Raw genomic sequence first — 27075 nt, 5'->3', positions numbered from 1 at the left:
AAAGTGAAAAAACTTCTATTCTGCTTAACCGTGTTCCAGCTCAAGGCCCAGATTGTACCTACCATTTTGATTCTGACTACCTTATTTATGTATAATTTTATATTACTTCAGGTTTGTAATAACAGTCTATACAGGATGTTACAAATGCATAAAACTCATCAGCGCTAAAGTTCATATATTATGTAATTTGTCAGAAAAGCATATTTGGTTAAGATATTATTTATCCAAGCTCAGCTAATGGAAAGTTCTCCAATAGTTCTCCAAAAAAGGGCTACAACCAAAGGTCTTGCCTAAATACGAAGGAAGTATTTTGTGGCAAAGTTCAGCCCAAACCAGCTAAAATCCCGGTTCTTATAAGATTTTATTATTATTACAATTTTTCACATTTATAACTTTGTGGTTATGACTTGTTTCTTTGTTCCCAGGGGACTATTTAGATAATTCACAGTTTGATAAAACTTCTGAATGTTTGTCCTGGGCCATGGAAGAGGGGTCTCTGGAGACCCATTAAATAATTAAAGGACCAGGAAAGTAAAATTATCCCAGGGAAGTGGCCTAAATGTTTGCATAGTGTGCTTGACAGAGGACACTTTCTTTTCCTTGTAATATTAAATGCCATTTCCACTGATTTTTCCATACCAGTTTTCAAGGCTGTGATTTTTCAAAGAATGATTTCAAAGTGGATTCACTCCCATCTCAGAAAAATCTTTCTCTGTTAAGCTACTGTAAATTTAAATCTCTTTAAGTTGCTGTTGAAGAATATTAGTCATACTTACGTTTTTCTCTTTCTCATGCAATAACTGTAACGTCTGTTAAAAATATACATTTTAGACACTTACCACTGGAGATTTTGACTTATTTGTTAATTTGAAGTTATTTTGGTCACAGTAGTGGCTTGTTTGACTTCTCGCATCTATACAACAGAAGAAGGGCCTTCATGCATGTACCTGGGATAGCACCTGGGAAAAAGGAACTGCAAAGAATGTGATACAAAGTACTTGTCTTGATTTATTTCCATCACGTACCTTGTTAGGATTTGATACATGTCTAGGTCAATGGGATTCTTTCCATTGATTTCCACTTTGGGTAGGAAGGGGCCCTGTTTACTCCCTGCTCCACCGAACTTGGCTGACTAAATTTATACCATGCCATGGGGGTGCCTCTGAAAGTTGTACCCTTCCTGAAGAATTGTTACTAACATGAACAGTCCCAGTGACTCCATCAATACCAACCCATGGTAAGAATTTTTTGGGGTTAAAAAATGTTCTATTGGTTATGGTTTTCTTCACATGAAGGCTATTTTAGCAGTAAAGGCTAAGAAGGCAAGACTTGCTTAAAGAAATTGTTTTCAAGAGTGCTATGAGGATGCAAGTGAGCTTCTATGGCAAACCAGCACAGTTCTAGAAAAAGTGTGGAGTCACAAGCAGGTGAAAAGGTTGGAAACAAACATTTATGCTCCGTTGCTTTTCAAAGACAACCATATGCAAATGAGCAAACACGCTTCAGGAACACAAATTTGTAACTAACACTCAGGAGCTTCACAATACTTGCCCTCAAATAAAATTTATTTGGGAATATCATCATAGGAAATACAGACAAATACAGCAGAATAAAAACACACAGTTGTAGATTGCCTTGTTGAAAATTAAATAAAAAAATACTGGCTAGATCATAACCCATAACAATATTACATAATATATCTGTCAGATATCTCAAGATAAAAATACAAAATAAAACTCTTGAGGGCTAATCTATAGCTACAGCTCCTCAGTGTGCTCAATGCAGGGGTACATGCCCATAATGCTGTGGGAGAGATGCATATACAAACACCATTTCTTATGGCCCCATGCAGTGTTTTGGTAGCGCAGCTTTACAGGTTTCGGAGAGAAATTATTGTTCAGGGAGAGGCCCTCCCAAGAAGCCGATCTGCCATCCAAGCGCGAATTTCATCTAAGCTCAAAGCCTTAACTAACACATGTTGGCTATATCGGTCTTCTCCACCAAAGACAATTTCTCCTCATCCAAACAACACACTAAGCTTTGGGTCATGTCCAGGTAAAATCTTGCTAAGAATAAAAGAAGAAAGAAAGAGAATCAGCTGGCATTAAAGAAAAACTAAGGTCTCTTCTTCTTGTATTTCAGTAACATCTACCACCGTGATTAAAACTGAATACAAACGAGCAAACAGGATTATTTATACACAAATCACATTTCTGTATTAATGAATGAGTTCTACAGGCACTGAATGCCTCCTGTGAGATCAGGAGCTCCTTCTGGTTTCTGCAGTGGGAGACCTTGGTGCCGGGTATTATAATAACAGGACACTGAGAGCCCCACAGGACGCTCCAAGTACTCTGCAGAATCTGTCATAATTTCTGCTTGTATTTCCAGGAGAAAATTCTTGCAGAGTATATAAATCACGACGGGACAGAGACACAGAGAAAAAAAAAGTCAAGTTCAACTATGGTAGAAGTCTGAAATTAAAAATACAATAAAAACATTAAATTCTGATTGCTCCAGACTTTCAGTCTCAATGAACTATAAATTACAATGTTGAAGAACACTCTGTAACAAACAAATACCTAACTGGCCTACTTCTTAAAGATATCAGTCATCTTTTGTTCTTTTCAAATTTGGTGGAAACTGCAGATGCTCAACATATCTGAAATAAGGTCCCAAGTTCTCAGATCTTAAACAGCAACATTTTCCGCTGCCACAGCATATGGCAATTTACAATTAAAAAAAAGTCTGATACGACCATTGTGTTTCTTTTCTTGTCATAATGACAATAAGAAACTGTAAGATGGTTTACATTTTATTGTAAAGGAAAAAAAAAGAGTCCAACATTCCCAAAAAAGGATGCAAAGGTGCACGGAGTGGTCCAGGCTACTAATGATTTGCTCAAACACTAGCAGAGAATATATAAATTCTTAACTCTTAGCAAAAAATATCGATTGCATTATAACATATATGATACAATTTCATTTGTTAACATTTCATTCGTTAACTGCACTGTACAGAACTTTGTCCATGCTAAATACGAGCCCTGGACCAGATACACAAAACGATTTAAATGCACTTTTTACATCCTATATGCACAAACATTTCTTAAGTTAAAACTATGCACACTACTTATGCATAGCGTGTATATGGCTTACATATTCAATGACAGGAACTCCACCTTTTGGCATGCCCTTACCCCAGGGCTCGGAGCTCGCACTGTTCCCAGCTCAATTTCGATTGCTCTGCTGTCAGAAAAGAGACAGTCAACAGGTACGCAGGAGTAAGGGTCCCTCAGACTAGGGTGATTGGTTTACGATTCCTTCTCCAATCAGGACAAAGCGTGCCCTTGCTGGGGTTGAGCCTGATGCCTGTTAAGCTCTGGTTAGATCCCTGAAGCAGCAGATGAATAGCACAAAGGTCTCAATAGTCCGTCGGCCTCTGCATAGAGGGAAGTGTCACTGCCCCCACGAGTCCTCTTCAGAGCAGACCATGGCTGATTGTAAATACTTCTTGGTCAGTGAGGTAATAACCACAGGGTCCAAAAAGAAGAACTGGGAGTGCAGTGACCCGAGCCACCCGAGCGCCTACAAGGCGAAGGGGAGCGTGGAAGTTTCCTGACAGGTTCCAGCAGTGGGAAATGAGGTTGGCTGCAGCTGCGTGGGATGCCTGGGCAAGCCAGGAGGGGTCACGTGCAGCTCGACGGAAGCGGAGATGAAAATGGAGTCTCTTTCTGGGCACAGTTCGGGCTGGAGGGCTCATTCTGAGGTTTCTTGCAGAGGTAACTGCCTGCGTGCTCAGTTTTCACTGCCTCTCAGAGAAAGATGGTCTGGTGTTTTCTTTTAATGAAACAAATGCTAGCAAGGATTTGCTGGATCCATGTTGTCACCTTTGCATTTGAGACAAACTGTGATATAAGGCCTCAGTGTCACCTTCCAGCTCTGTCTGAGAGGCAACACAATACTTTGCTGAAGTGAAGCAATTTTCATGTATTCCTGCAGCTGTGTCTTCCACCCTACAAAACAATAAGCACCAGCTTCATGGTAGGGCTGACACTATTCCTGATGTCTTCCAAAATACTATAGGACTGAGAATGTTTTAATCTTTAATACTGGATGCTATTTAATTAATTTTAAAGAGATATTTCAAATACTGATTTGTTAAACACTAGTTCTCTCCATACGGCAGCCACCACAGTGGGGAAGAATCATCATTCACGCAGGCTGGTCAGGATAACTCTAGAACTTCCCTGTATAGTCTACATATTTTTATATTTCCAGATATTTTAAGGAAGCTAACAAGTAGGACTTTAACGTTGCATGCAGCGTGGTTGCATGAAAAAGTAGCTATAACAATGTTTCATTTTGACTTTCCATTTCCATTGGAGGCCAGTAGCAGTGACACGTAACGTCAATCCAGTGCAGATGATAAATGTTGTGTTTTCACATGTCTCATGGTTAACTGGAAATATCTGGTGTCAGTGATGCAATAAAGCAAGGTCCAACTTTGGCTGAAAAAAGTATTTTGGCTAGTTTAAGAAAGCAGAATAGAAGAGGAAATAGCAACAACAAATACAACTGAAATCTTGCAAGTTTTTAAGTGCCTTGAGTTACCAGCTCAGGGTTTTACATTTTACACTTTTGATAATTTTGTCCAATCACTCTCCACAAAAACAGGATGATCCAAGAACAAGTTGACAAATAACAGCCTCTGAGAGCACGGGTAGGAACAGCTCGAGTTCTTCTTTCCTCCTGCAACAGAGGTCAAAAGAAAATTCATAAGCAATAGATTTTTAATACCATTACTTCCAGTATTTAATATACTTGAATTGAGGATGGTTTATTGCATAACCATTTAGTCTGACATTAAGGATTCAGAGATGCAAAAGTATTGTTTTTCCCTTCTTTATATTGAATGGCTTTTAAGGGTACATAGAAAGTGGTGTGTACCATGTCCCCATTTAAAAAATTTGTAATAAAACCACAACTGGAATAAACAAAGAGGATAATAATAGCAATAAGTGAGTCTTTATGGTGTAAAACTCTCCCCATTATAAGAAAGAAATGACAAAATTACCTGTCGTGCCTGAAATGTCAGAAGCTTTTAAGAAATAGCAAATCTAGTTCTGTATCAGTGCTTCTTTCTGCTCAGTAGCTTTTACTAACTCTTCTGACTTCTTACAGTGTTTAGGCTCACCTGGAAGACAAATAAATGTGATTGAGAACCTGAGTGAGGAAGTTAACCAAGTTAAGAGACTCTGCACAGCCCTAGACAGACAGGAACTTTTTCCCCTGACTTTTTGAAGGTTAAAATGGGGTTTCAGGCACTGCTTTCTTTAATTGCTTTCTCACCAGAGTAAGCATAGGATTGAATTAACTAATCATTATGGTTTATCCATAAGGCAAAAGATAGAATGAAAGCAACAGATCACATCATGAAACAAAAATATGAAGACATTTACATGCGTAAGTGTTAATAAAGTGAGCTTGGTTTTGCTTTATTTTATCTTCCAGCTTACTGAAAGTCAAAATTCACCCTCTGCAGTGAAGTGCTGTTTAAATCCTCTTTAATGTAGGCTTTCAAACTGGGAGTAAGCTTCTCTCAGATAATGAAAGATGCCAGTGTCAAGTTCTAAGAATTCAATTAATTCAATCAGATAGGAGAAATGACACCGAGTGACACAAGCAGCTTTCAAACTAAGTGATACAACATGAATTTCAAACCTCCAGTCATAATATTAAGCTGTTGCTTAAACTATTCCTTCAGTAATTTTGAATGAGTACAGCTGAGGAAATTATAAACTGAAATAGTAGGCCTGGGGAGAATGTAGAAAACTTACAGTGTTATTTACTAACTATATAGTAAATTCTCAGTTTTAACCAGTTGATTGAGTGATCCCAGCAGTGATTAATAATGCTGAACTGAAAATGTGAAAAAGGAAAAGCACAGAAGTCTCCAAGCAGAGAAGATGAGCTGGGAGAAGCATAAAAGCTATTAAAAAAAATACAGGCAGAGGAAGATTTTTGAAAGACAGAAAACAAAGGAAGAAGCAGCTGAAGGGGAAAGCTGATGATGTGCGACCTGAAAGGAAAATTGAAAGCCGGCAAGTTGCCGTTGAAGAAGAGGCTCTCAGTTTAGAAAAGAGAAATGGAAGAGAGGAAAGGGAGCTCATGAGAATGAGAATGAGGAAAGAAGAAAATTAACAGCTATGAATTCACCATGGCATCACTGTAAACAAATGAGAATTGCTACTGATTTTACCCTTGTTTCATTGACATGAACGGTGGCAGAGTGAGCGCTGCCCTGTCTGTAATGTGGCCACCAGCAGATGGGCCATATTCCCCCACGCAGCACTCTTCCCCACCCCTTATTTTACATAAATTTAGTGTAGGTGGAATACAGACAACCAGTTCTCCAAAGGGTTTTAATGTCTAACATGAATTAGAACAAGGATTTCTCCAGTTCTTTCAGCCCGCAGTTCTTTTTGGAGCGATTTAGCAAAATCTTTATTATCCATAAAAACAAAAAAGGGGGTGGGGAGGGGTATGAAAGTAAAGTCTATTGATCTAAATATTTAAATTTTATACTTGACATAGAGTGGTTAGTAGAGCTTTAGGAGTGGGATAGGAGTGGTTTGTGGAGGCCTTAAAATAAAATCTTGGTATGTTTAATTTTCATGAAAACTAAACATTAACTTTTAAACGATACATAACTTTCTTCCTGTCAATGCAACAGGGTTTTTTATGTGATAAACTCTGCCCTATGAATAGTTGCTAATGGCTGTTATCTTATAATCCCTATTCTTTTTATAAACACATCATTTGCTCTTTTAATATAACCTTCCCTCCATCCTCATCCCATGCACAAACACAGATACCTTCCCTTAGTACCATGATCCTGATGTACTGTTACTCTCTTTAGCCATGCAGCGTGCAGAAGGAACGCTACCGAACCAGGCACCACAGCGATCTCTGCCTGCTTTGCATGGATGCGAAGGGTTCCACACGTGGCTGAGCACCACAGGGCCACTGAATGGTCACTATCATTTGCATGGCATGGATGATTCTTTGATGCCACTTGCATTACCGTAAATCAAAATGGCATGCTGTTGATGTGGATCTGTCCACTGCTATTTAACCTGGTTATCCTCCAGAGGCTTTCAGTTACTGACTGCTGATGACGTTGAATGCTTTGTATAACTCGATGCGACTGGGTAGTCCTCTGCTGTCATATAGTGAAGTTACTGATAATCTGTTTTATCACTGATTTATTATCTCCTTTACATTTTGATATTAAGGATTAATGTGGCTATCATTGTGAGTGAAAAGTTAAAAGTGCACAAATTAGCATTTATAAATCATTGAAACATGGAGCTGATTAATTAAACATAAGTAGTTTTTAAAATTAATGTTCTAATTAATAAATCACTCAGGAGAAAACGAAAATCATCACTTAAAAAAATCACCTTATAATAGTTCTATTTAACCTTGTAACATTCAATTAAATGAAAGTGAGATGATGGAAAGGACAAAGGTATTGTGGAGGAAAATGACATTCAGTCACAACTGGAGTTCTTGTAATAGCGACCCTCTGGTTCTCCCTTCTCACTGACCAGGACACAGGGCAGAGCTACTCCTGTTAATAAAACATGATAGTCTACAGGAACTACACCTAGAAAGACATGTGATACAAGGAGAGGAAAACAGTCCTTTTTTTCTTTATTTAATGGGGAACCCCCTCATCACAGTACATCCAAACATTCAATGACAGTTCCCAAGAATGCAAATAGATCATCTTCCCCTGTGTTTCCCATCTCTAATTCAATGGCTTACTCACAGATGACCGAACTGAGTTCTCTGCTTTCTATAAAGACAGAATATTGACAGCTAACGTATGACATTTCAATCTGAATAACTATGTTGCATTTCTTCTTACTTTCTATCTTGCTCTCCGAGCCCCAGCGCCCACAGGTGCTTAATTCTCCACCCCAGGAGTCAGCAAGCACTCTGGACATCGCTTTAGCCTTCTACCCCCCCCATCCTCAGTACAGAAAGTACAGAGGTAGAAAAATCTAGCATGGACAGTGCTAATAATGTCCTGATAGATGTATAGTGCTTCTTAGAATACTCAAATAACTCTGATTTGGGAAGCAGGGAAAAAATGTAAGGTCATGCGTATGCTACCTTCTGCTTGCTTGAAGTGACGTTCCATTGAAAATATCTGACCTTGATTAAAAGAGTCCTGTCTGGATCCGCTGGCCATCAACAGGGGTGCAAAAGTGAAAAGTGGGGATAATACCCGTGCTATAACTTCCTTCTGTGCCAAGTGCTACTGCATCATACACAACACACTCACTCTTGACCATCTCAAACATCACTTATACAGAGAAAAAGGAGGGGTGAGTGAGAAGAGAAAACAGAGACTACTGTGCTATTTGTAGTTATGAGGCTTCTACACTCTGCAGCAATGAAAACTCTTGCAAAAACACTAATATTAAGTATCTACATTTCAACAACAACGATGACAGTTTAATGTAATTCCCTCCATTTAGAATGATATTAAATCATTTCACCACTGTGGAAAGAGAAATGTGAAAAACTTTAGCCTGAGTTTTCCCTTTGGCATTGAATATTGCAGCTATTCCAATACTAAATGCCTGTATTGCCTTTCTTTTCAGTTATCTTTAACGTGGTGGCATGATCTCTGCAGAGGTACTTAAAGCTGCTGCTGAAACCCAATATTAATTCGTTTCATCCCAAAGAGTCGGGACCTGAGTCTCACCATGTGTTTGTAGAAAGTCTGCTGCCCTCGCCCTTGTTCATTACAGTGATGTAAATACCTGCAGTATACGTTTTTAATTGGCAGGCACAGAAAAAGCCCACTATATATGTAATTTATTTATATCATCTATGACATAGTTGAGAAATTAATATTAGGTCTCCTCTGTGGTTTATTAGAAGCATAAAGTTCTGTGAAAGGGTCAGTGCTGACTTAAAAGATTATGGTATTTAAACAATATATAGATAGATTTCTCACTATATAGTAACAGGGCTGGTCCGTCCTTAGGAAAGGAAGTTTTAAGAATATGATGACATAGTCCCTCTGTAAATCATTTCAAAAGACCATAAAATATTCAAAATATTTTTCTATGACATTTAAATATTGGGAAAATAGGGAAAATGCAGGAATGAAATGTTATTAAAGTATAAAACAAACTATTTAATGACATAAAATCAGAATGTAAATAATATCGTGACTGACCAATAAACCCCTACAATAGAAGAAGGCTCAGTGGAGACAGGCAAGGGGGATGTGCCCATCAAGCTCAGGAGATAATGCAAGGGGTGGCTGACCAGAGCTGTTGCAAAGCAAGCTGACAATCTCAACACAAAAGGGAGCAGAGGGTGGCCTTTGGTTTAGATAAGCACTTATATCAGTTGAGTGGATCCACTGACTATATCACAGTTGAGGGGATCAACCGGTGGTGTAGATGTTTCTCCCTGAGTTCATTAGAAGAGTGTGACTGTCTCCCTGTGTTAGCCAGGCTGGCATGGAGGGAGTGAATATGTGGTTCAGCCCAATATAAGAGTATAAAAACTAAACAACTAGCAAAATAATTTTGAAGAGAGCAATGGGCTTGAACTGGCTTCAACCTGTGTATGCCTTACTGGTGACACCCAGTGTCGTGACAGTGAGCATATTCTAGAGACTGGTAGTGGGACTCACATCGGCATTGTCATTGAGCTGAGTACTGCAATTGCTCTATTCTGCTAAGTGTAACTTTGTAGTGTGCTTTCAGTATATTTTGTAGCACCCTGCTAAATCAGAAATGCCATGTAACATCAACTATCTTCAAATAGGTAAATTTGATATCAAACATTACATCCTTCATGTGTGGAATATCTAAAAGAACCTGGTCAGAGAGTATTGGACTCTGACATTAATATGCTACAGAAACCAGGCAAAACACTCATCAAGCTCTCCATTTACCTCAGTATTTATCTATGCTGGAAAATGAACACAAATAATCACTGAAGGAGATGGATGAGAGTAAAGTCAACATACCACAATAGAAGTTTCACATAAAATGACAATTAAAAATGCCTTTAAATATCAGATGCCTTTAAAAATAATTAATAATTCAAAGACCTGTTCAGAACAGAATTTTACAGTGGCTCGGCATGTGTTTGATCAATGGCGTGGCAGTAGCCTCTACTTTTTACACACTCTCGCCAGCAGCTTGTAGTAAAGGAGGGTTTGGAGAAAAATCCTTTCAGTTCCATTTCATTTCCAAAGACATTATACAGCAGTTTAGGATTTTCAGACATAGGTGTTTAGTTTCAGTACAGAAACCTATATTTTTATACCAAAACTTTCCATGGCAATCAGCAGCAACTGAGATGTGTGCTGCAAAACCTACAACAGCTCAGATATAAGTTGGGGGATCCCAGTAAGGGAGTATTGGCTCATCGCTCAGCGACTGTGTGATTAATCACTTGATGCAGGTATGTCTCCTACTATATCTCCCCTTTTTCCATGACTTGTTATTAGTCCACGGTTTAAGTACCACTGCCTCTTTAGTGATGCAAGAGCTGAGCAATGTCCTCATATGAGCTCTGGCTTTCAGCTCAGGACCTTACTAACACTATTTATTTCCACAAAATAATTAAATCAATCTCTTATTTCTATTTCGTTATTTATCTGAACTCTTTTTGAATATTGCCATCTCTAGTGAAGGAACATCCTTGTACTGGTGGAATTCATGTTATTAAACTGTTTTTACCATCTTCAAAAAAAAAAAAAAAAAAAAGCTTCCAGGTCATGTTTGCCTTTGGAAATACACTATTACAAACTCAACCACTTCTTACCCTTTTCATAAATTTTGCAGTCTGAAGTGTTAAAATACAAGGCATTCTGTAGAAAATTCCCTGCCTTAGAAAATGAATGAGATTAGCTTTTTCTAAAATAAGAAACCTCTGTCCTCATAGGAAAGGCAGAATGTAAAGATTGACAAGGCAACAGAGTGCACTGACTGCATGCTGAGTTGCATCTGACCTCTCAAGCAGCATTTTTGTGGGTCAGCCATCTAAAGACCCCCAAGGACAGCTATACCACAACTGCCTTCTGCATAGTTTGAAAGATAAAAGATACAGCTTTTCCTACTGTGTTCCTCATCCAGGAGATAAGAAAGTTTTCTAAGGCACTTAAATTTCAAGTTGGGCTTTAATACAAAAAATGGTGCAAAAAATACACATCAAAAGACAAAAATGTCAATTATTAGACAACTTCAAATGCTGTGAAATTAATTTTAGTGTAAATATTTTGATTTAGGACCCTAAATTAACCATCTGTTATTTCTGATGCAAAAAACCTGTCAAAAACAAAAGCATGGAGCACTGGAATGGGGAACTCTAGAATAAGTGGGAGTTATCCATAAAAAGCATTTTTGAGAAATATGCCAAGTCATATACTTATGTCTGAGCTAAGCCTTACAGGCACTTCAGTGTTGCTGCTCAGACAATGCCATACTTCTGGCACATTATCGCAAGGCTCACTGTCATAAAAGCATTAATGAGTTTAGCATTTTAATTAGAAGTGAGGAAAAGAAGTGCCGTTATATGCCTTGATTCTTACCATAATACCTCAAAGCTTATTCTAACAATAAGCAAATACAGACAATAAAATGAAAATGCACAGTGTCTTTCTCTTACTTTGATAACGTCTATTGCTATTGCTTGGGCATCCTGCCCTTGATACTGTCTTACAGTCACCAGATACTAAATCACAGTCAGCTTGTGACAAAAAACTTACATTCTAAAAAAATATTCCTACATTGTAGGGATTTTCTGGCTGCTCCGCTTGTCCTGCAAACTACAGTCAGGAGACTGATGTTTCTGATGAAGAGAACGACACAGTCCCATGCCTACTACAGTCAGCAAATTCCATCCACTTAAAGTTATCTCTAAAATTCACATTACATTTAGTACAAAGGATGTGGTTTACAAAATAACAATCATATTAGGTGCCTAAACTAAGGGGGGATGCATTTTAATAGCATAAGAACAATTACCTATTTGAAGAGAAAATGTTAGATAGTTCTGTTTTGAAAGTTTACCTCATTCTCCAATAACAAACTGCTATTTAATTGCAAATACACATCTTAAAATTACTTTAAAGTTATTCTTCCAGTTCAACTAAAGGTCTTGGTATTTTATTTAAAAAATTTTCTACTAGATACCAAACAGCTAATATGAAGATGATATTTGCTTATATCAAACAGTTTTTATTGGATGGTTTGAGGACGCTACTGTTTCTACACATGCCTGAAGAAACTGTCTTACAGTGGTGGTTTGTACAACACCTTAGTTTGATATTTTACATTACTGTCGATGTTTGACAGGGAGATACCAGACACTGCTGCAGCTTCACCCTGGACAGCTTCATTAGATTGACTGGTGCTCTGTGATGAAGCATTACCATTCAGTGGGTCTGTATTCTGTGTTTCTTGCTGGGCATCGGTGAGATCTTTCTGGTTCGGATCAGAGTTAGTGCATTTTTCTGAGTTGGATTCATCACTCAGAGGAGTGTCGAAAGAGACTACTTGTAGGACGATGGATCTGGGAGGACAGGTTGTACCATCGCTTCCCTGACTACTCTCATTTTGTATCCTTGTTGTCTCTTCCTGTAACTGTGCATCTGTGGAATTTCTGCTTTGGTCTTTTTCCTGTTCACCAACATTTTTCACAAGTTCTTCTACAAAGAGGGAACAAAATATGTGAATTAGATAAGAAGGATATGCCACAATTGTTTGATTTCAGAGTAGTGACTGATAGAGCTGCACATGGGAACATTGTGAACATTGACTTTCTGCATTAGGACATGTGCACTGGTGTGTTTAATATGGGTCAGATTCTGCTCCTGATTACACTATTGCAACTGAACCATAGTGGTCCGCTTTCTGGTTTGATCTCTAATTTGTACTTCTGGTTTTGGTCATAGTACAGAGCAAGGAGCATTGTCAGACACACTGTAAGCTGAAGGATGGGAGCAGGAGGACCCCATGCTGCAGGAACATCCCCCAGCAGTGGTGATTACCACCACAGGACTAGGAGGAGCAGAGCTCATCGGTTCTGCAACAGAGAAAGGGCATGGAGGGAAGCACTTTGCTGGGAATGGGGGAGGCATCAGAACTGAAGGGAAGCCCCGAAGGAAGTTGGCCTATCAAAAAAGTCCAAAATGTCAGCTAATACAGAGCTTCAGCTGGAACAAGTTATAGAGGGTTACATACATGCAATCCAGTACTGCTGCCATTATAGCTAGTGGCACATACCGGATGGGAAGGAAGAAACACGGGGGAAATTGTGCTTCAAGGGACAGCAGCTACAGGAGAAAATAATGTTTGTGGAAGGCTGTATTCCTTGCTCTATTGCAGAGACTTGGAGAACAGTACAAATGAAATGACCCAGAGTAAAAGGAGACAGAACACAGCAGCACAGAGAGGTGGTACCAGGAGGAACTAGAAGATGAAGAAAACAAAGAATGAAAAACTTGCGATGGAGGGTGAAAAGTCTGATAAAAAATAACTTTACCATCTTCATGGATTTCTCTTGCTTTTAGAATCTCTGTTTCATAAATTCAGATTTTAGAATTTGTATACTACTATAGAAGATACAAAACACTATCAATTTAAAAAATGAAAGCATTGCAGTTTGAACAACACCTCCACAAAATAGCTGCATGATATTGCATAAAATTTCTAACTTGGCTGCGCACCCTGTATTAAGGAAGGAAACCGAGCTCTGAGATATTTATTGAGTTCAACTGGCAGCTCCCAGAAACTCTAGTTGTGAATGACCAGTCCAAATCCAGACCAAAAGTGATTGCATACGACAACTGAAAGATAGCCCAGTCTGTAATCACATTTCTACCACAGTCAGCATTTGGCATCTTCATCACCTCACTTTTCTGAATCCAAAGAAAGTTCCCCCTGAAGTACAATTTGGCCTGTGAAATGGGTCGGAAAGGAACACCTCCAAACCTGATCTGATGTGCAGAAGCATGGAAGAGTTAAATAATTTCCTTTTTTTGTCAGTTCTTATACTTCCTGTCATACTTTTGAAAAAATCAATAACTTTCAAATTTGAGCAATTTCTAAATTGTTAAGCCAGTTTTTTTACAAACTTTAGAGACCTGCTTGTTTTGGACTCCAAATCTTCTGAAACTTGGACAGGTACTCTTTTTCTACAGACTTCAATGCAGCTCTTACTAAGAAGTGGTCAGGCTAAAGACATTAAGAAATATGTATCTGCAACTTGAAGCAAATCTGATATTCAATCCAGATATGTTAATTAAAGCATCTGTCACTCATGGTGTAATCTACCTACCGAAGGCTTTTGTCCCAAGAAACTAATTTATGTGCCGTATTTGCCTCATATGGCAGAGCTACAAGCATTTTTCCTTAACTTTATAAAAAAGCCAAGGAAATTCCAAGATAAAATATTTCAGATGCTGTTCAGATGCATCCATAAGTTGAGGAAAGCAAAGCTGAGCTATAATGGCACATAAAACTGTAATGTTAACTTAGCTCACACTACAAAGGGTGGTTTTTTTAACCTGAAAGCTGGTAAGAATAGACAGTATTTTTCTCACAGAATGGTGTTTTAGGACAATGCTAACCAGAATTCAGATTTGTCTAGGTGTAACTGGGTGGCGGACCACTTTATTCTCATACAAGAAGTCTCAGAATATTCATATAGGCAAAACCCACTATTATTTTTTAGTTCATAAAGCTGAATATCTAAGCTTAAAATTGCTTTTCTTCACTCCCTACCAAGCTTAAACTGGCAAATGAAGATTAACAGTTTAACCAGACCAATGCTGATGGCCTGTTCTTAACTTCTGTCTTGCTGGTCTCTTATTTCTGTGACTGCCCTTGAGATGATCTCAAGCATGTCTGTTGAAGGATATCTAAAACACAGCCAAACTCTAACTCAGATCTACGCACATCTGGTGGATGTAGCTTTGAAATGGAGTATCTCTGTATCAAGTTACACGTGATAACGTACTAGTTAAATGTCATACCTATTGCATTTCAACTGGTGCAATACTATTCATTCCAGAAGTCAGTAGGAAAGAGTATGCGAGAAAAGTATGATCTTTTCTAAGTATGAAAAATACTGTGGAATTTTAAAATCTGTGGAGTTAAAACTATTGCTAAACGTTAGTCTTTTTATGCTGATAATCATATCTGTGATTACCATTCCATGGTGACAAAATTTCCATCACTCTCAGTCAAATAAGCTTGAAGAAAAGTATCATGTCCAGTTTGGAAGAGTTTGTTCAGGGCAACCAGGAGGAGTGGCTTGTAGTTGTGATCACGATTGAGAAGCCTCAAGTACAAAATCCTCTATGATGATATCACAACTTTCATTAAGACCTTTTCTTAAGTCCTTTTTCTTGGTATTAAGTCTCTCATCTGATGGACATCTGAGTCTATGTTCTGACTTGCTTTGCTCCACTCAGCTTCAATCCCTATGAAATACACTGCCAAAAAGATGAAAAATACTGGATTCTTATGGTACATCAGCCACTTGCGGAATTTGCTATACGTGCTGGAAAAATACAGATTTCTGCTTTCCGTAACAGCTAATAATTGTACTCTATATCATATAGGACCTTTATATTGTATACCATAATTGGCATTTTCTGTCATTTCTGCTGTCCCATCACTGATGAAACAGAAATATTTAGCAGTCTTTAAAAGAGGCTGAGACTGGGTCAGTGACTTGAAAAACTAAAATTCAAGGAAGGCACTGCTAAGTTACTACCACTAGTGTAAGAGAAGCAGAGCTGGCATGATGTTTGATCCCCAGTGCTGGACAGTAAGAATTATAATAAACACTGCGTCAGAGCCTCTGCCTCCATCCAGCCACAAACTGCCAGGACCCTCAGAGAGGAGCACGCAAGGCTGCTGCCCCTCACCCTGCACTGGGCTGCTTGGAAGAGCAAGTTTCTCCTCCCCTATGGGCACACATTGCCATGGCCAGCTGGAGATGGAAATGGGGTATGTTAAATGAACAGAGTAACTTGGCATTTGCAACACTGACAATATTTAATAAAAGTAAACAGATGAATAAGATTAATAAGACAAACAACGTTCTTGGTCCTTTAGAAAACTCCCCTCTTTTGTGGGGGCGGGGGGTCAGTTAGGCACTGAACAGCTTAAGGATTATCATATCCATTCAGGTAAAGGCAAACAGAAGTGTGTTGTGCAGTGCAGTGAACTCGGGGTATGTGTTATTGTTGCTACTGGTTTTGCTCTCTCTGTTTTAACTTGCAAGTGCCTGCAGCCAGGCCTGTTTACATATTTTCAACTGTTTGGTATTGTTTTCTTTACAAGAACCCAAGTGTTATTCAGCAAAATTTGTGTGAGTTCATCTGTAAAACAAATGGCTTCTCCTAACTGGTCTGTTAGGGGTGAGTCAATCTTATCCCTCTCTTCTGTACTTCTGTGCTATTTCTGAACTCCTGCCTTAAATCACTGCCCTTCATGAGAAGCAACAACGGCATTGGATATGTAAACATGGTAGAAGTGGGGTCTTCCTTCCCTTGTGTTTAGGCTGGGCTGTTGGCAAAATAATTGTAATGCATTGTTTTGTTTGGAAAACTGGCAGGAGTTGTGAGGCCACAGCCAAATTTCAGTTGAAAAAATCTGGTACTTAGTAATTTTTCATCTACAGAAAATGTGTTAACTAGTGAAGGTGACTTCTTTCCCCTCCCCTTTTCACCAGACACTACTCTTCTTTCATTAAGTTACCTTTTTTTTGGCTTAATAAGTCTCTGAAAATGGAAGCGAGTTCTTTAAGATTTTTTCTATTGTGTGCTGGAGTGAATGGGAGCACTGAATTCCTGTCATCCCAACAAAGGACTAAACTGTCTACGAAATGCTAAAACTGTCACAGCTCAGTCTCTAGCACTGTGCCACAGGACTGTGTGATCTCCCAAGTGTTGCTGCTCTGCTGCTGCAGAAGCTCTGGTGAGTCTGCATTATCAACTACAACACTTATTTCCACCAGCTCAGCTACGTTACTGCCTGTGTATGCAGCAACACTTTCAGGACATAGTCTACTAAGTAGTGAGGGAGCCTTTCTACATTTTGGTACTTTCTCTTCTGTATATGTCCATCGACTTTCTTTTCCTGGCCTTTCTGTAATAAGAAACAGAGCATTCAGCTACTATAATCTGCACAGTACAAGGCTTATAAAATAACTTTCTATCGCCAGCAACTGCACCACTTGAGCACGTACTCACTTAACAAGAATGAAGAGGAAAAACACAAAAGCCATGTGTAAGCAGAACATTTTGAATCAGCTAATGGCAGCGACTGCCACAGTGTTAAACCCCAGTAAAACAAATGTCTGCTGAATCACATTGCTATTTTCATTGGCTGTGTTGAAAATAAGCTACAATAACTTACCCTTACAGAAAGACATAATGACATTGAAGCATTAAGAACTAGCAAGCTACTTAATTAGAGATGAAAGCTGTTCATCTTCAGCAAGAATTAAATTATTTGAGGAATCTGTAATGAAGAATGCTGCTGGATGTTATGGTCTCTCTGTGTATATTAGCACAAACTTTGATTTCTAGGTTTGCCTACCTTCTTTTTTACTGGAAAACAAAATTCCACAAAGCAGTGACAAAAGACCAAAACCGGGACAACGTGGGAAAGAAACACACCTTTATAAAAGACATGTTCTCACATCAGCCATTTTAAAGATAAGAGGAAGGGACCAGCAATAAGCATCAAAACTCTGCAGAAAATGAGAGGACTGATTCTGGTGCCTCTGGGACTCCCAAGTAAGTTTAAAGACATGCCCAAGAGTTCCCAAACAACCGTGATTTTACCCAACCAACCTGCCATTTTCAAACCCAAGAATACATTGCAGTAACCCACAGAGTTATTTAGACACTGATTCCTTCCACTTTCAACTCCTCACACAAATGTCATCACAGATATAGGAGTATATAAAACCACTGCAAACCACATAATCCAGTGGCACTCGATGTCACGGCATTACACCATATAGAGAAAGTAGCAAAGGCTTAATTAGCTATCAAAACTTTTTACTAAAAGATTCGATTAAAAATAATTTGTGAGTTTATGGTTTCATAGGATGGCTACCTCCACCTTTTACTTCTCTTTTGCTGTTCAGCTGCAAGCACAGGAGCTTGAATGCTGGGACTTTTGGGATACGGGAAGGGAGGGACATGCTGCTTTGAACCTACTAGAGGGAAAAGGTGCTTTAAGTCATGTAGTTAGTCACGTGCAGAGGTGGGTCAGCTCTCTGGTGTATACTCCATGGGATATATAACAGGTTCCATTATCAGGTTCAGTTATGATTCTTTAGTCTGTGATTTACCAGGTACTGCCAATACAAAACTTTTCTTGCTACTCTTAGCTCAACCTATTTATTACACTTCCTCAGACCATGGTGAAAAATTCTCCTTTTCCCACTGTTTTTAACATTTTTCTGGATTAGCTCAAAAACCGCTTATGATCTAAATGTTTTAGCACTGCAATTAAAATCGCTGTCACTGGTCCTAGATGGGACTCCTATAGCCCCCTGAATTTATTTTTCTCCAACAGATTAAAACAGTCCATTAGAGTAGATTTCATGTGCCAAACTGTCAGTTGGTTTCTGTGACTGTCACACATGTCCTCCCACCGCCCGCCCTTCCTAGCGGCTGCTAAATCACATTAACGTGCTATCAGATCATCACTCTCAGATTTTCACATTTCAGCAGCTGTTACTGTCTTATTAGTGAGTCTGCAGAGAAAATCTTTCAGACAAAATGGAACCGAACCCTGTGGTTATTGCGACTGACAGTATGCAGGACTGAAAGTGCCCGAGGGGGGCCTGCAGGTACCATGCAGAGGTCTTTCAGAAGAGACATTTGTTATTCAAAGTTATTGCCCACAGAAAAAAAAAAAAAAAAAAAAGAAAAACAACACAAAAAACCCCAAACTGCTGATCTCTACTCCAAAGATGCAATAGTTGTCATTTTTTCATATTTTTACTATCAAAATTAAGCACAGAACAGTGCAAGAGCCTCGTTCAGCCTCACATATTTTTCATCCTGTCCTAATGCAGTCAGTCATCCCAGACATACACCTTTGAACCATGCAGCACAGTGCGCTGCCAAAAGGCGTTGAGGATGAGGTTTGTCACTGATCACTTTCCATACAAATAATGCAACCTCTGGTCAGGTCCTGTAAGAAGTCAATTCCTCAGAACGGGAACAACAAGTAACACTGCTGTTGTATTATCCTGGAGATGAACAACGTTAGCATGCTTCAGAGATGGGCCCGTTGGTCTGTATGCTGCATTCCCTTGTGTTATTATACGACCTGAGGTGAATGTCCTAAGCCGTCTCTGCCTCTTTTTGCTCAACTGTAAAGTTAAGATAATGATACTTATTTATCCCTGCAACTTTGTTTACAATGACATCTGCTGAACAGATAGTAAGCATGATTACTACTCATACTCTTTTACTCTGTTAAGAGTACCTGAGCTTGCCAACCGCTGACCGATTTGATTAGTAAATCTTTAGAACATTTTTATAGAACAAAATAAGCATGAAGGAATAAACTTTGTAGGCAGAAGGAATAAACATTGTATTTTTTAAATATTAAATCATTGTGTTACAATTTCTCTATGTTGTAAGAACTGCATCATGAAGTAGCTTACATTATATTTAAATCTTTCCCAACAAGTTGTGTGTTTTTTACAGCTCTTCCAGTAAGTCAATAACTTCCAGACCTTAAAATCCATTTAGCAAACATTTTCTCTAATGAACAACCTCTCAGACGCATCTGAGCATCTTTACTGTCTATTTGCTACAACTACCACAATTGCAAATAGCAGCAGACATCACCACTATGTGCTGAAAAAAGCACAGGATGAAATGGTCTCTTTATCACTGTGTTGAGTTGAACAAAGACAGATTATCCGGTGATTAGGGGTTTGGAATATTAATTAAACATCAAGGCTTTCAAATTAGAATCCCAGATGTTTGATCATTATGGTAATTCCCTGTTAACAGCATTCCCTGAAAGGCCTGAGAAACATTCCTCTAATTCTCCAGTGGTGAAAGGTTGAGGACCCTTAGGCTATCGAGCACTGAGCTCCTCTGCATCAATTATACAAGACATGGCCTTTTTAGCAAAATGGAGCCATCTTATTTAGTGAGCCTTCTGTTAAGAAAGCTCTCAAACAGCTGCCTAGGTAGATAAACGCTTTCCTTACTAACACAGGCCTTTCCAAAACAAAGCGCACTGTTCCTTGCACAAGCTGCTTGCTCTGAATCAAGTCTTAGCAGCAACTACCTTTTCAGGGAGGGGTAGCACCAGCAGCTGGGCCTGCTACATCTCCAGGAAGGCTGCCTTGTCAACAGCACTGTCAGTGTGTCTCTGTCTCCTGTCTCGGTCTCCTGTCTAGGCATAGAAGTCAGACCACCTTCCTCAGCCCTCGCTCACCTCTGGCTGAACTGCCTCTCAATCAATGCTACCTGAGTAGCCTTGTTCTGAAAAGGTGAGAAGCTGGAACAAGTTCAAGTCATGCTCAGGAAATTATATGGATTGTCACCAGTTTCCTTTCTATATTACTTGTGCATGTGTATTACTATTTTATAGAGACAACTTCTCCTGAGTCTGTGAACTAATCCGGGAACAATGTCTAGTATTTGCGGAGCCCACTGACAAGAATGCAGATGGTTCTTTTAACAGCACAAGTACTGTTTGTCATAGTCAGCTCAGGAAGTGCGTTTGGAGCTCTACGCTAACAGCCAGCCTGCTTACTACCATGGCATACTGCCCTCACGCACGTGACCTTCTCAGTGCACTCAGCTCTGTGGTTTGTCATAAATTATCTAGCTAGGAATAATGACAGCAATAACAAAACTCCTTTCACCTGGCAGTGATTTACCCCTGGTATTTCTTCCCTCTGTATGTGCTCCTACCAACATATGAATAAAACACAACTTCATGCATATGCCCAGAGCAACCTAAAGACTTTTCATCAAGCAATAGAGTCAGAGAAGGTAACAGGAGATCCAGACAGGACAGAACAAATTACCTGAAGTTCAAGGTCTCAGGTTATTCACTTACAAGTTTAGTCAAACTTGAGTGCAATGTGAAAGGAATTTCAAGTGGAAAGGGGATGTATTTCAATATTTTTCATTCTTTACTAGATGTTAATTTTGCACAGTCTGATTAAGGATTTTCAGCCTTTGCAGGGTGCAGCTTCAGAGCAGATATAATGCTGATCTGGACCAGTTGAGGAAGATTCCTTCTCCCATTATGTGACAAGGAACTTACGTGCTACCTCAGATAGTGCTCTATAGAGGGCAACCTTCACTTAGTGAAAACCTCTTTTCCAGCAGCCCTTAGTGCCCACATATATAGGAAATGCCCACACATTGCTTCCAAAAAATGAAGCTAAAATATCTTAACTTCCACAAAATCTATATAATCACCCCCCCCCCCCAGTTTTTATTAAAAAACTTACTATCTGTGTACTAACAAAATATAAATCTGTACTCAAAAGTATTTGCATTATTCACAAGGTTCCTCTAGATTCTAACCAGGCACTCTGCAGGTCTCCGTGCCATGTTCCAGTCAACTGCAGACGTTGCTGCAAGTAGTCTCTTTATGGGCACAGTTTTCTATAAATCTCTTCCTTGCTCTCACAGAGGTTTTGCAAAACAGATTCAACGACAATCACACAGAGCAGATATTGTTCATGAAGCTCAGGCCTCAACACCAGCTATTTCCACTTACCCATCAGTTTTCCTAATGTACATTCTACTGTAATTCCATAACTCTGTTTGGGAAATACTTAGACATAATTCATTAGTCAAGTTGATGGAAGAAAAGAAGGGCATCCTAGAATATGGACAACTACAATCTCAACGAAATCCATGGAGTCTTGAACATTAACAGCTTTGTTTTTCACAGTAGAAAGCATGCCCAGAGTTTGCTGGATCTTGCTGGGCCTCACATTAATATTGACTGTATAGAAAAACAATTCTTAAATCTCTTGCTGTGAGAAGCTTTGTGTTTTCAATGGTTGTCAACAGACCAGTAAAACTGGGCTGAATCTATCAGTAATTTATAGAGCACTACAAAGTACTGGAAATGAAGGGGATATTATCTTTTTGATAGCACTGTACACCTCCAAAACAATATGCCAAAAAGCTGATGTACCAAAATCAAACTGGTTAGTTAGATGCAACCGGAAATGGCAAACTTCCCAATAGCAAGTTCTTCATTCTTCTATATTGAAGGACTTTGCATGTAGGGCTGCTTGGTTTCTGCAGGCTGTAGTTAGGTGGTCTTGGGAACACTGATGGTCTGCTATTACTACTGATCATCGCAAATGAGCAGCTTTGTCCTTTTGACCAGTCAGTGTTAGCTGGACAATACCAAAAGAGGCAATTGATCATATGAAGCTGCTCATGAAGAAAAGACAATATTAGTTGAATCTCTCCTCAGCTGTCCCTTCTACCTAACTCTCAAGTCATCGTCACAATAGATTATAGAACCTTGTTCTTACTTAATATTCTCCTAATGAGAATATCCATTCGCAATTCAGCACTAAATGAGATTTTAGCACTGCTCAGCAGTGTTTTTCTTTCTTGTCTGACACCTCTTTGAGAAAAAAGATGCTGCGTTGGATGATGGGATGAAAGACAAGGCTGGCACTGGGTTCTAGGATACCATTTCCTGCAGTCAGTATCAGGTCATGTACAGTGAGACCAATCCCAGCAGTAAAACAGTATACTGATATATTCCAGGTGCTTACTCAGAAACAACACAGACTGTGGTCAAAATATTCCCAAATGCCATTCACTTAACCTGGATTAAGGTTATAAATTCTGTTCGACAATTATCACAAATCATCTCACTCAGAAACTGTAACCCCAGACAATTTTTAGATATGGCTTATGAACTATGATGCTTGATGTAGGCTTAGCTTTATTAACTATCAACCAGCAAATGAAGAGTCACTTTTTGCCTTGTTTGAGTTTAATACATGTTGTGATTGCCCAAATCTTTAGATCCACTGAGTCATTTAAATAATTGCCTACAGCATAGTCCCAAGAAGCCTGCAATACTGAATTTTGTTCCATACAGTAGGGAACAAATAGCATTTCTAATAGCAAAGTACAACTTTTATGTTTCTTAAGAAATGTGGCAGCACATACTACTTTGAATTGTTGATTTTGGCATTTAAAGCAGATGTCAGTATCAGTTATGATTAAATGTGCAAGCATGCACATTTCTAAACCAGACCTCCAAAGATAAGCTGAGCAGCACAGAGCCTTATTGTACAGGCTATAAGATTTCCTCTCATCCCCTGACCACCTAGTTCTCTTTATACTTCCTGGGAGAGCAAAACAGGACCATCTAAACAAACATTAAGACATAAAATATATGAATACAAGACAACTACATATTTTTATAGGTTGAAGGAAATTAAAAAATAAAGTAGGGGGAGATCTTAGGCAGTAACCTATAAAAATATTCCACCTTGGTATATCATACCTTCTACTGCTAATTCTTTCCATCTTTCTTTGTTTGCTTGAATGATCTTCATCAAGTTGTCCTTAAACCTCGTTAGGTCTACAGTTGCTAGAGAATTTTCTGTGTGAGTCCCTCCATCACTGGTACTTTTAAAACCGGGTCGTCTTTGTGCTTCAGCATTGCTTACTGCTCCCAAACTATTCTGGCTGCAGAAGGGAAAAAACCTTAAATTATGAACAGTCAGGGAATTTTAATAACACACAAACAGTTAATTTGAATCAAATTCCTTAGGACCTACATGCAAACACTAACTTGAAATAATAGTTCTCATCAAAGAGTGCCTAAGATACAAGACATTTCTTCAACTCATGAAGCTATAACCTGCGACTGATTCTTACAGACCTTTTTCCAGGGAATTCTCAAAAAAAGTGCGACAGCTGAAAATGCATTACTTGTAAGTTGGTTCTTGAAAGAATGTTTATGTAGCCATTTTGGAGCAGCTTCTTAGCTTTGTTTTTGAATAGTGAATGGTATCTTTGGGGCTCACAGGAAAGACATCTGATTGTTATTTGTTGACCCATTTAAAAAAAGCAAGACACAAAAGTATATGACAGGTAAGTAAGTTCAGGTTCAGCTGAAAATTCTCTTCAAGGTACACGCCTTCAAGTGTAGTCAAAGCAGGAGTTAGTACAGTGGCTTTAAAATCCACTTAAGAGCTACTGCACCTACCTTACACCTAAGGTAAGGCAGGAGTCAAATTGATTATTCGTATGTGAATATGCAGATACATGTAAAGGTGAGAAAAAAAGAATGAACTCTCTTTTTTTCTTATGATTAAAAAATCAGACCTATTTCTGGCCTTGTACAAGTAATCATGTCATACCAGGTTTTGTTTACTCAATTATGCTGCATAGTTAATCTCATTGGTACCAAAGAAAGACAGATGTTAATATGCATACAAATGGATTTACATTAATCAGAAAATACAGTTGCAGGGAACATATCAGCGAGAACTGCACAAGAAGAGCTAACTGTAATTTCCGTGTGCTCCAGAGATGTTGAATGGGATAGAATGGAAAGAACAGGCTATAATTCTAATGTTTTCCAGGCACTACAGTGAATGTCACGCCATATACGCATCGCGTCCATCCAGTGGTGCTTGTGCAACTCTGCTGGCTTAGACATTTCTGCATCATGCCATAGGCTCTCCACTCTCTTCATAAGTGTAGCTCTTGATTCCATACTAAGAAAAAAATCCCTTTGTCCTCCATCTCACGTGAGGAAGCTTTGCTGGATCATAAGCCTTTGTTCATCTACCAGTCAGTCATGAACACCAACCAAAAATGAAACCTAGAGCTACTAATCATTTGCATCTGCTAATCACTCATTTGTGAAGAAGTGAGCAGGTAAACAAGGTTGTTATCAATAATGCCTTAGTTTAACACTGTTCCCCAAAACACTAAGAACGCTGTCATAAATACCTGCTTCTAGTAACTTCTACTTACTTCTAGTAACCGAAATACAGGTAAAGTCATGATCAGAAAAGAGCAAGGTTCATCATTTTCCTGTTAAAATCTAACTAATGCACAGCAAATGAAAAATTGCCCTGCAGAGTTATCATATTAGTATCCTCAATGAAAGCTCAAATTACAGTTTTAAAACGAAAAAACATGTGGTAACAGAGGCAATATTTGTAAGAGCAACATCTGATTATTGAATGATGCTTTCAGCGTGGAGTCACTCAGATAACATTGTCTGTCATAGCTAGCTTGTTTTATAGACAACTTCCATTATGATGCAAAAATCAAGAGCTTGATGGGCAACCCCCCCCACCCCCGCATCTCACTTATACTGTATTTAGAACTCTCAAGTGGAATACAAATGGAATCAGTTTTGTCTCAAGTGTATATATCAAATAATACTAAAATGAAGCGGTGAAGAAGAGTGACCTACAGCATAATAAAAATCAGAAAAAAACCTGAAACCACTTCCACCACCTCCACTTCCAATTGTTTCTCAGAAAGAAAAGAATGACTTTTGGTACTGTCAATTAAAATTATACTGAAAATGGCTCAAGAGAAGAGAACCAGGAACTTCAATAATCTATTGCAAAGATTATAGTCAAAAGAAAAAAATTGTTATTAGATACTCTGTAGAAAATCAACTTTATATTTTATACATGTGTATTCTGCTTGTTATTGTGTTTATGCCTTTTTATATGCACGATCATCCACAGTCAATGGAGTAAAAGCATATTGCAAATGCAACATAGCACCACATGATGGCAATACTGTACAGCTATTTATGTTTTCCAACTGTTAAAATAATTGCAATAATTCTGCGAATGACATTATTATGTTAGTTTACGTTAGTTCAATAACTAAGCAGTGTATTCATACCTGGGTGTCCCAAATGCAGGACTTTCAGATTTTGATGCTTCCTCTATAAGAGGCATAACAATTTTCTCCATTGAGTCCGTAAGAAGAGAAAATGTTGGTTCTACTATGAAATCAATGAAACCTAAAGAAGAAAAAGAGAGAAAATCAGATTTTACATTTTTACAGCTCTCAAATCTAAAAATAAATACTTGATATCAGGCTGATTTTCTGACTGTAGTCCTGATTCAATATACTAGATACCACTAGTATAATCTTGAGGAAAAAAGCACAAAACCAAAAACACCTGAAGCTGTACAGATATAACTAGATATTAATAATTACAGCTTTTCATTCCTTTTTATTGTAAATTTTATGCACTGCAGAACACACCTACCATTTGAAATGAATATTAATTATTGAATAGAAAGGAAGCTACAGTTGAGCCAAGGGGCTATAGAAGTCATACTGTTTCTTTTACCATTCAGCTCTTCTTGCCAAGGAGTTAATATTTCAAACTGCTGTTTATTATTCTGTAGAGGTAAAGTGTTATTTCACAGTGTGTAGGAGTGTTCTGTCAAATCAGTGAAGAGAACAAGTAATATCCTTAGGAGACAGCATTCATCCCACAGTTCTGAGATGTCAGCTCTGAACAATGTCTTTTACATTTTAAAGTGCTCATCAAGGTATGGAATGACATAGTGAGAGAATGAAGCATTATTCTCTGCTGAGCACTTAACAGAAAAAAAAAATGCTAAAACATGAGCTAGCAATGGATTTCCAGATGTCTTCATACTGTAACCATTCAACACAGCACAAAGGTGAGCAACAGTGCTTCAGCCTAGGATCCACCTTCCCTCCTGCAGTAGGTATGATGCTCAAGCTTGTTGCCTTTCAAGTCCCAGTGAAATGGAATAAAAGACATTTTGAGTGACAAGATCAGACAGGATGACATGCTTCAGTTCAAGAATAAGAGACTGTCACCTATAGAGTCTTTCCCTGAGTACTGTGTTCACTCACATAAAAGGTACAGCTGTTGGTAGGACATACTGCTTTACTTAATATCTCCTTGTAACTAGCCCCAGTGATCTTTACCAATTTTTATTTCCTTAT

General features: G+C 38.6%; 1 protein-coding gene across 9 annotated transcripts in view; it reads right to left on the bottom strand.

The window, feature by feature from the left end:
* Window positions 1–1547: 1547 nt before the first annotated feature.
* The window catches only part of PDE1A (phosphodiesterase 1A), a 183699-nt gene continuing 158171 nt past the window's right edge, over window positions 1548–27075 (bottom strand). For 8 of the 9 annotated variants that reach the window (XM_087732392.1, XM_087732395.1, XM_087732393.1 and 5 more), the window contains 5 exons: window positions 25987–26107; window positions 23609–23793; window positions 12478–12753; window positions 5077–5196; window positions 1548–4751 (listed from right to left, as the gene is read on the bottom strand). In XM_087732392.1, coding sequence (XP_087588518.1) covers window positions 5120–5196; window positions 12478–12753; window positions 23609–23793; window positions 25987–26107 — 659 coding nt within the window. In that variant the 3' untranslated portion in view covers window positions 1548–4751; window positions 5077–5119. The remainder of the gene's footprint in view (window positions 4752–5076; window positions 5197–12477; window positions 12754–23608; window positions 23794–25986; window positions 26108–27075) is intronic. The other variant, XM_009462319.2, reaches the window with a different exon arrangement.

Source organism: Nipponia nippon, unplaced genomic scaffold (assembly GCF_047370975.1).
Source record: "Nipponia nippon isolate SJK-2023a ecotype South Korea unplaced genomic scaffold, ASM4737097v1 scaffold_5, whole genome shotgun sequence".
Lineage (NCBI taxonomy): Eukaryota > Metazoa > Chordata > Aves > Pelecaniformes > Threskiornithidae > Nipponia > Nipponia nippon.
This window is presented reverse-complemented; position numbering and strand designations above follow the sequence as displayed.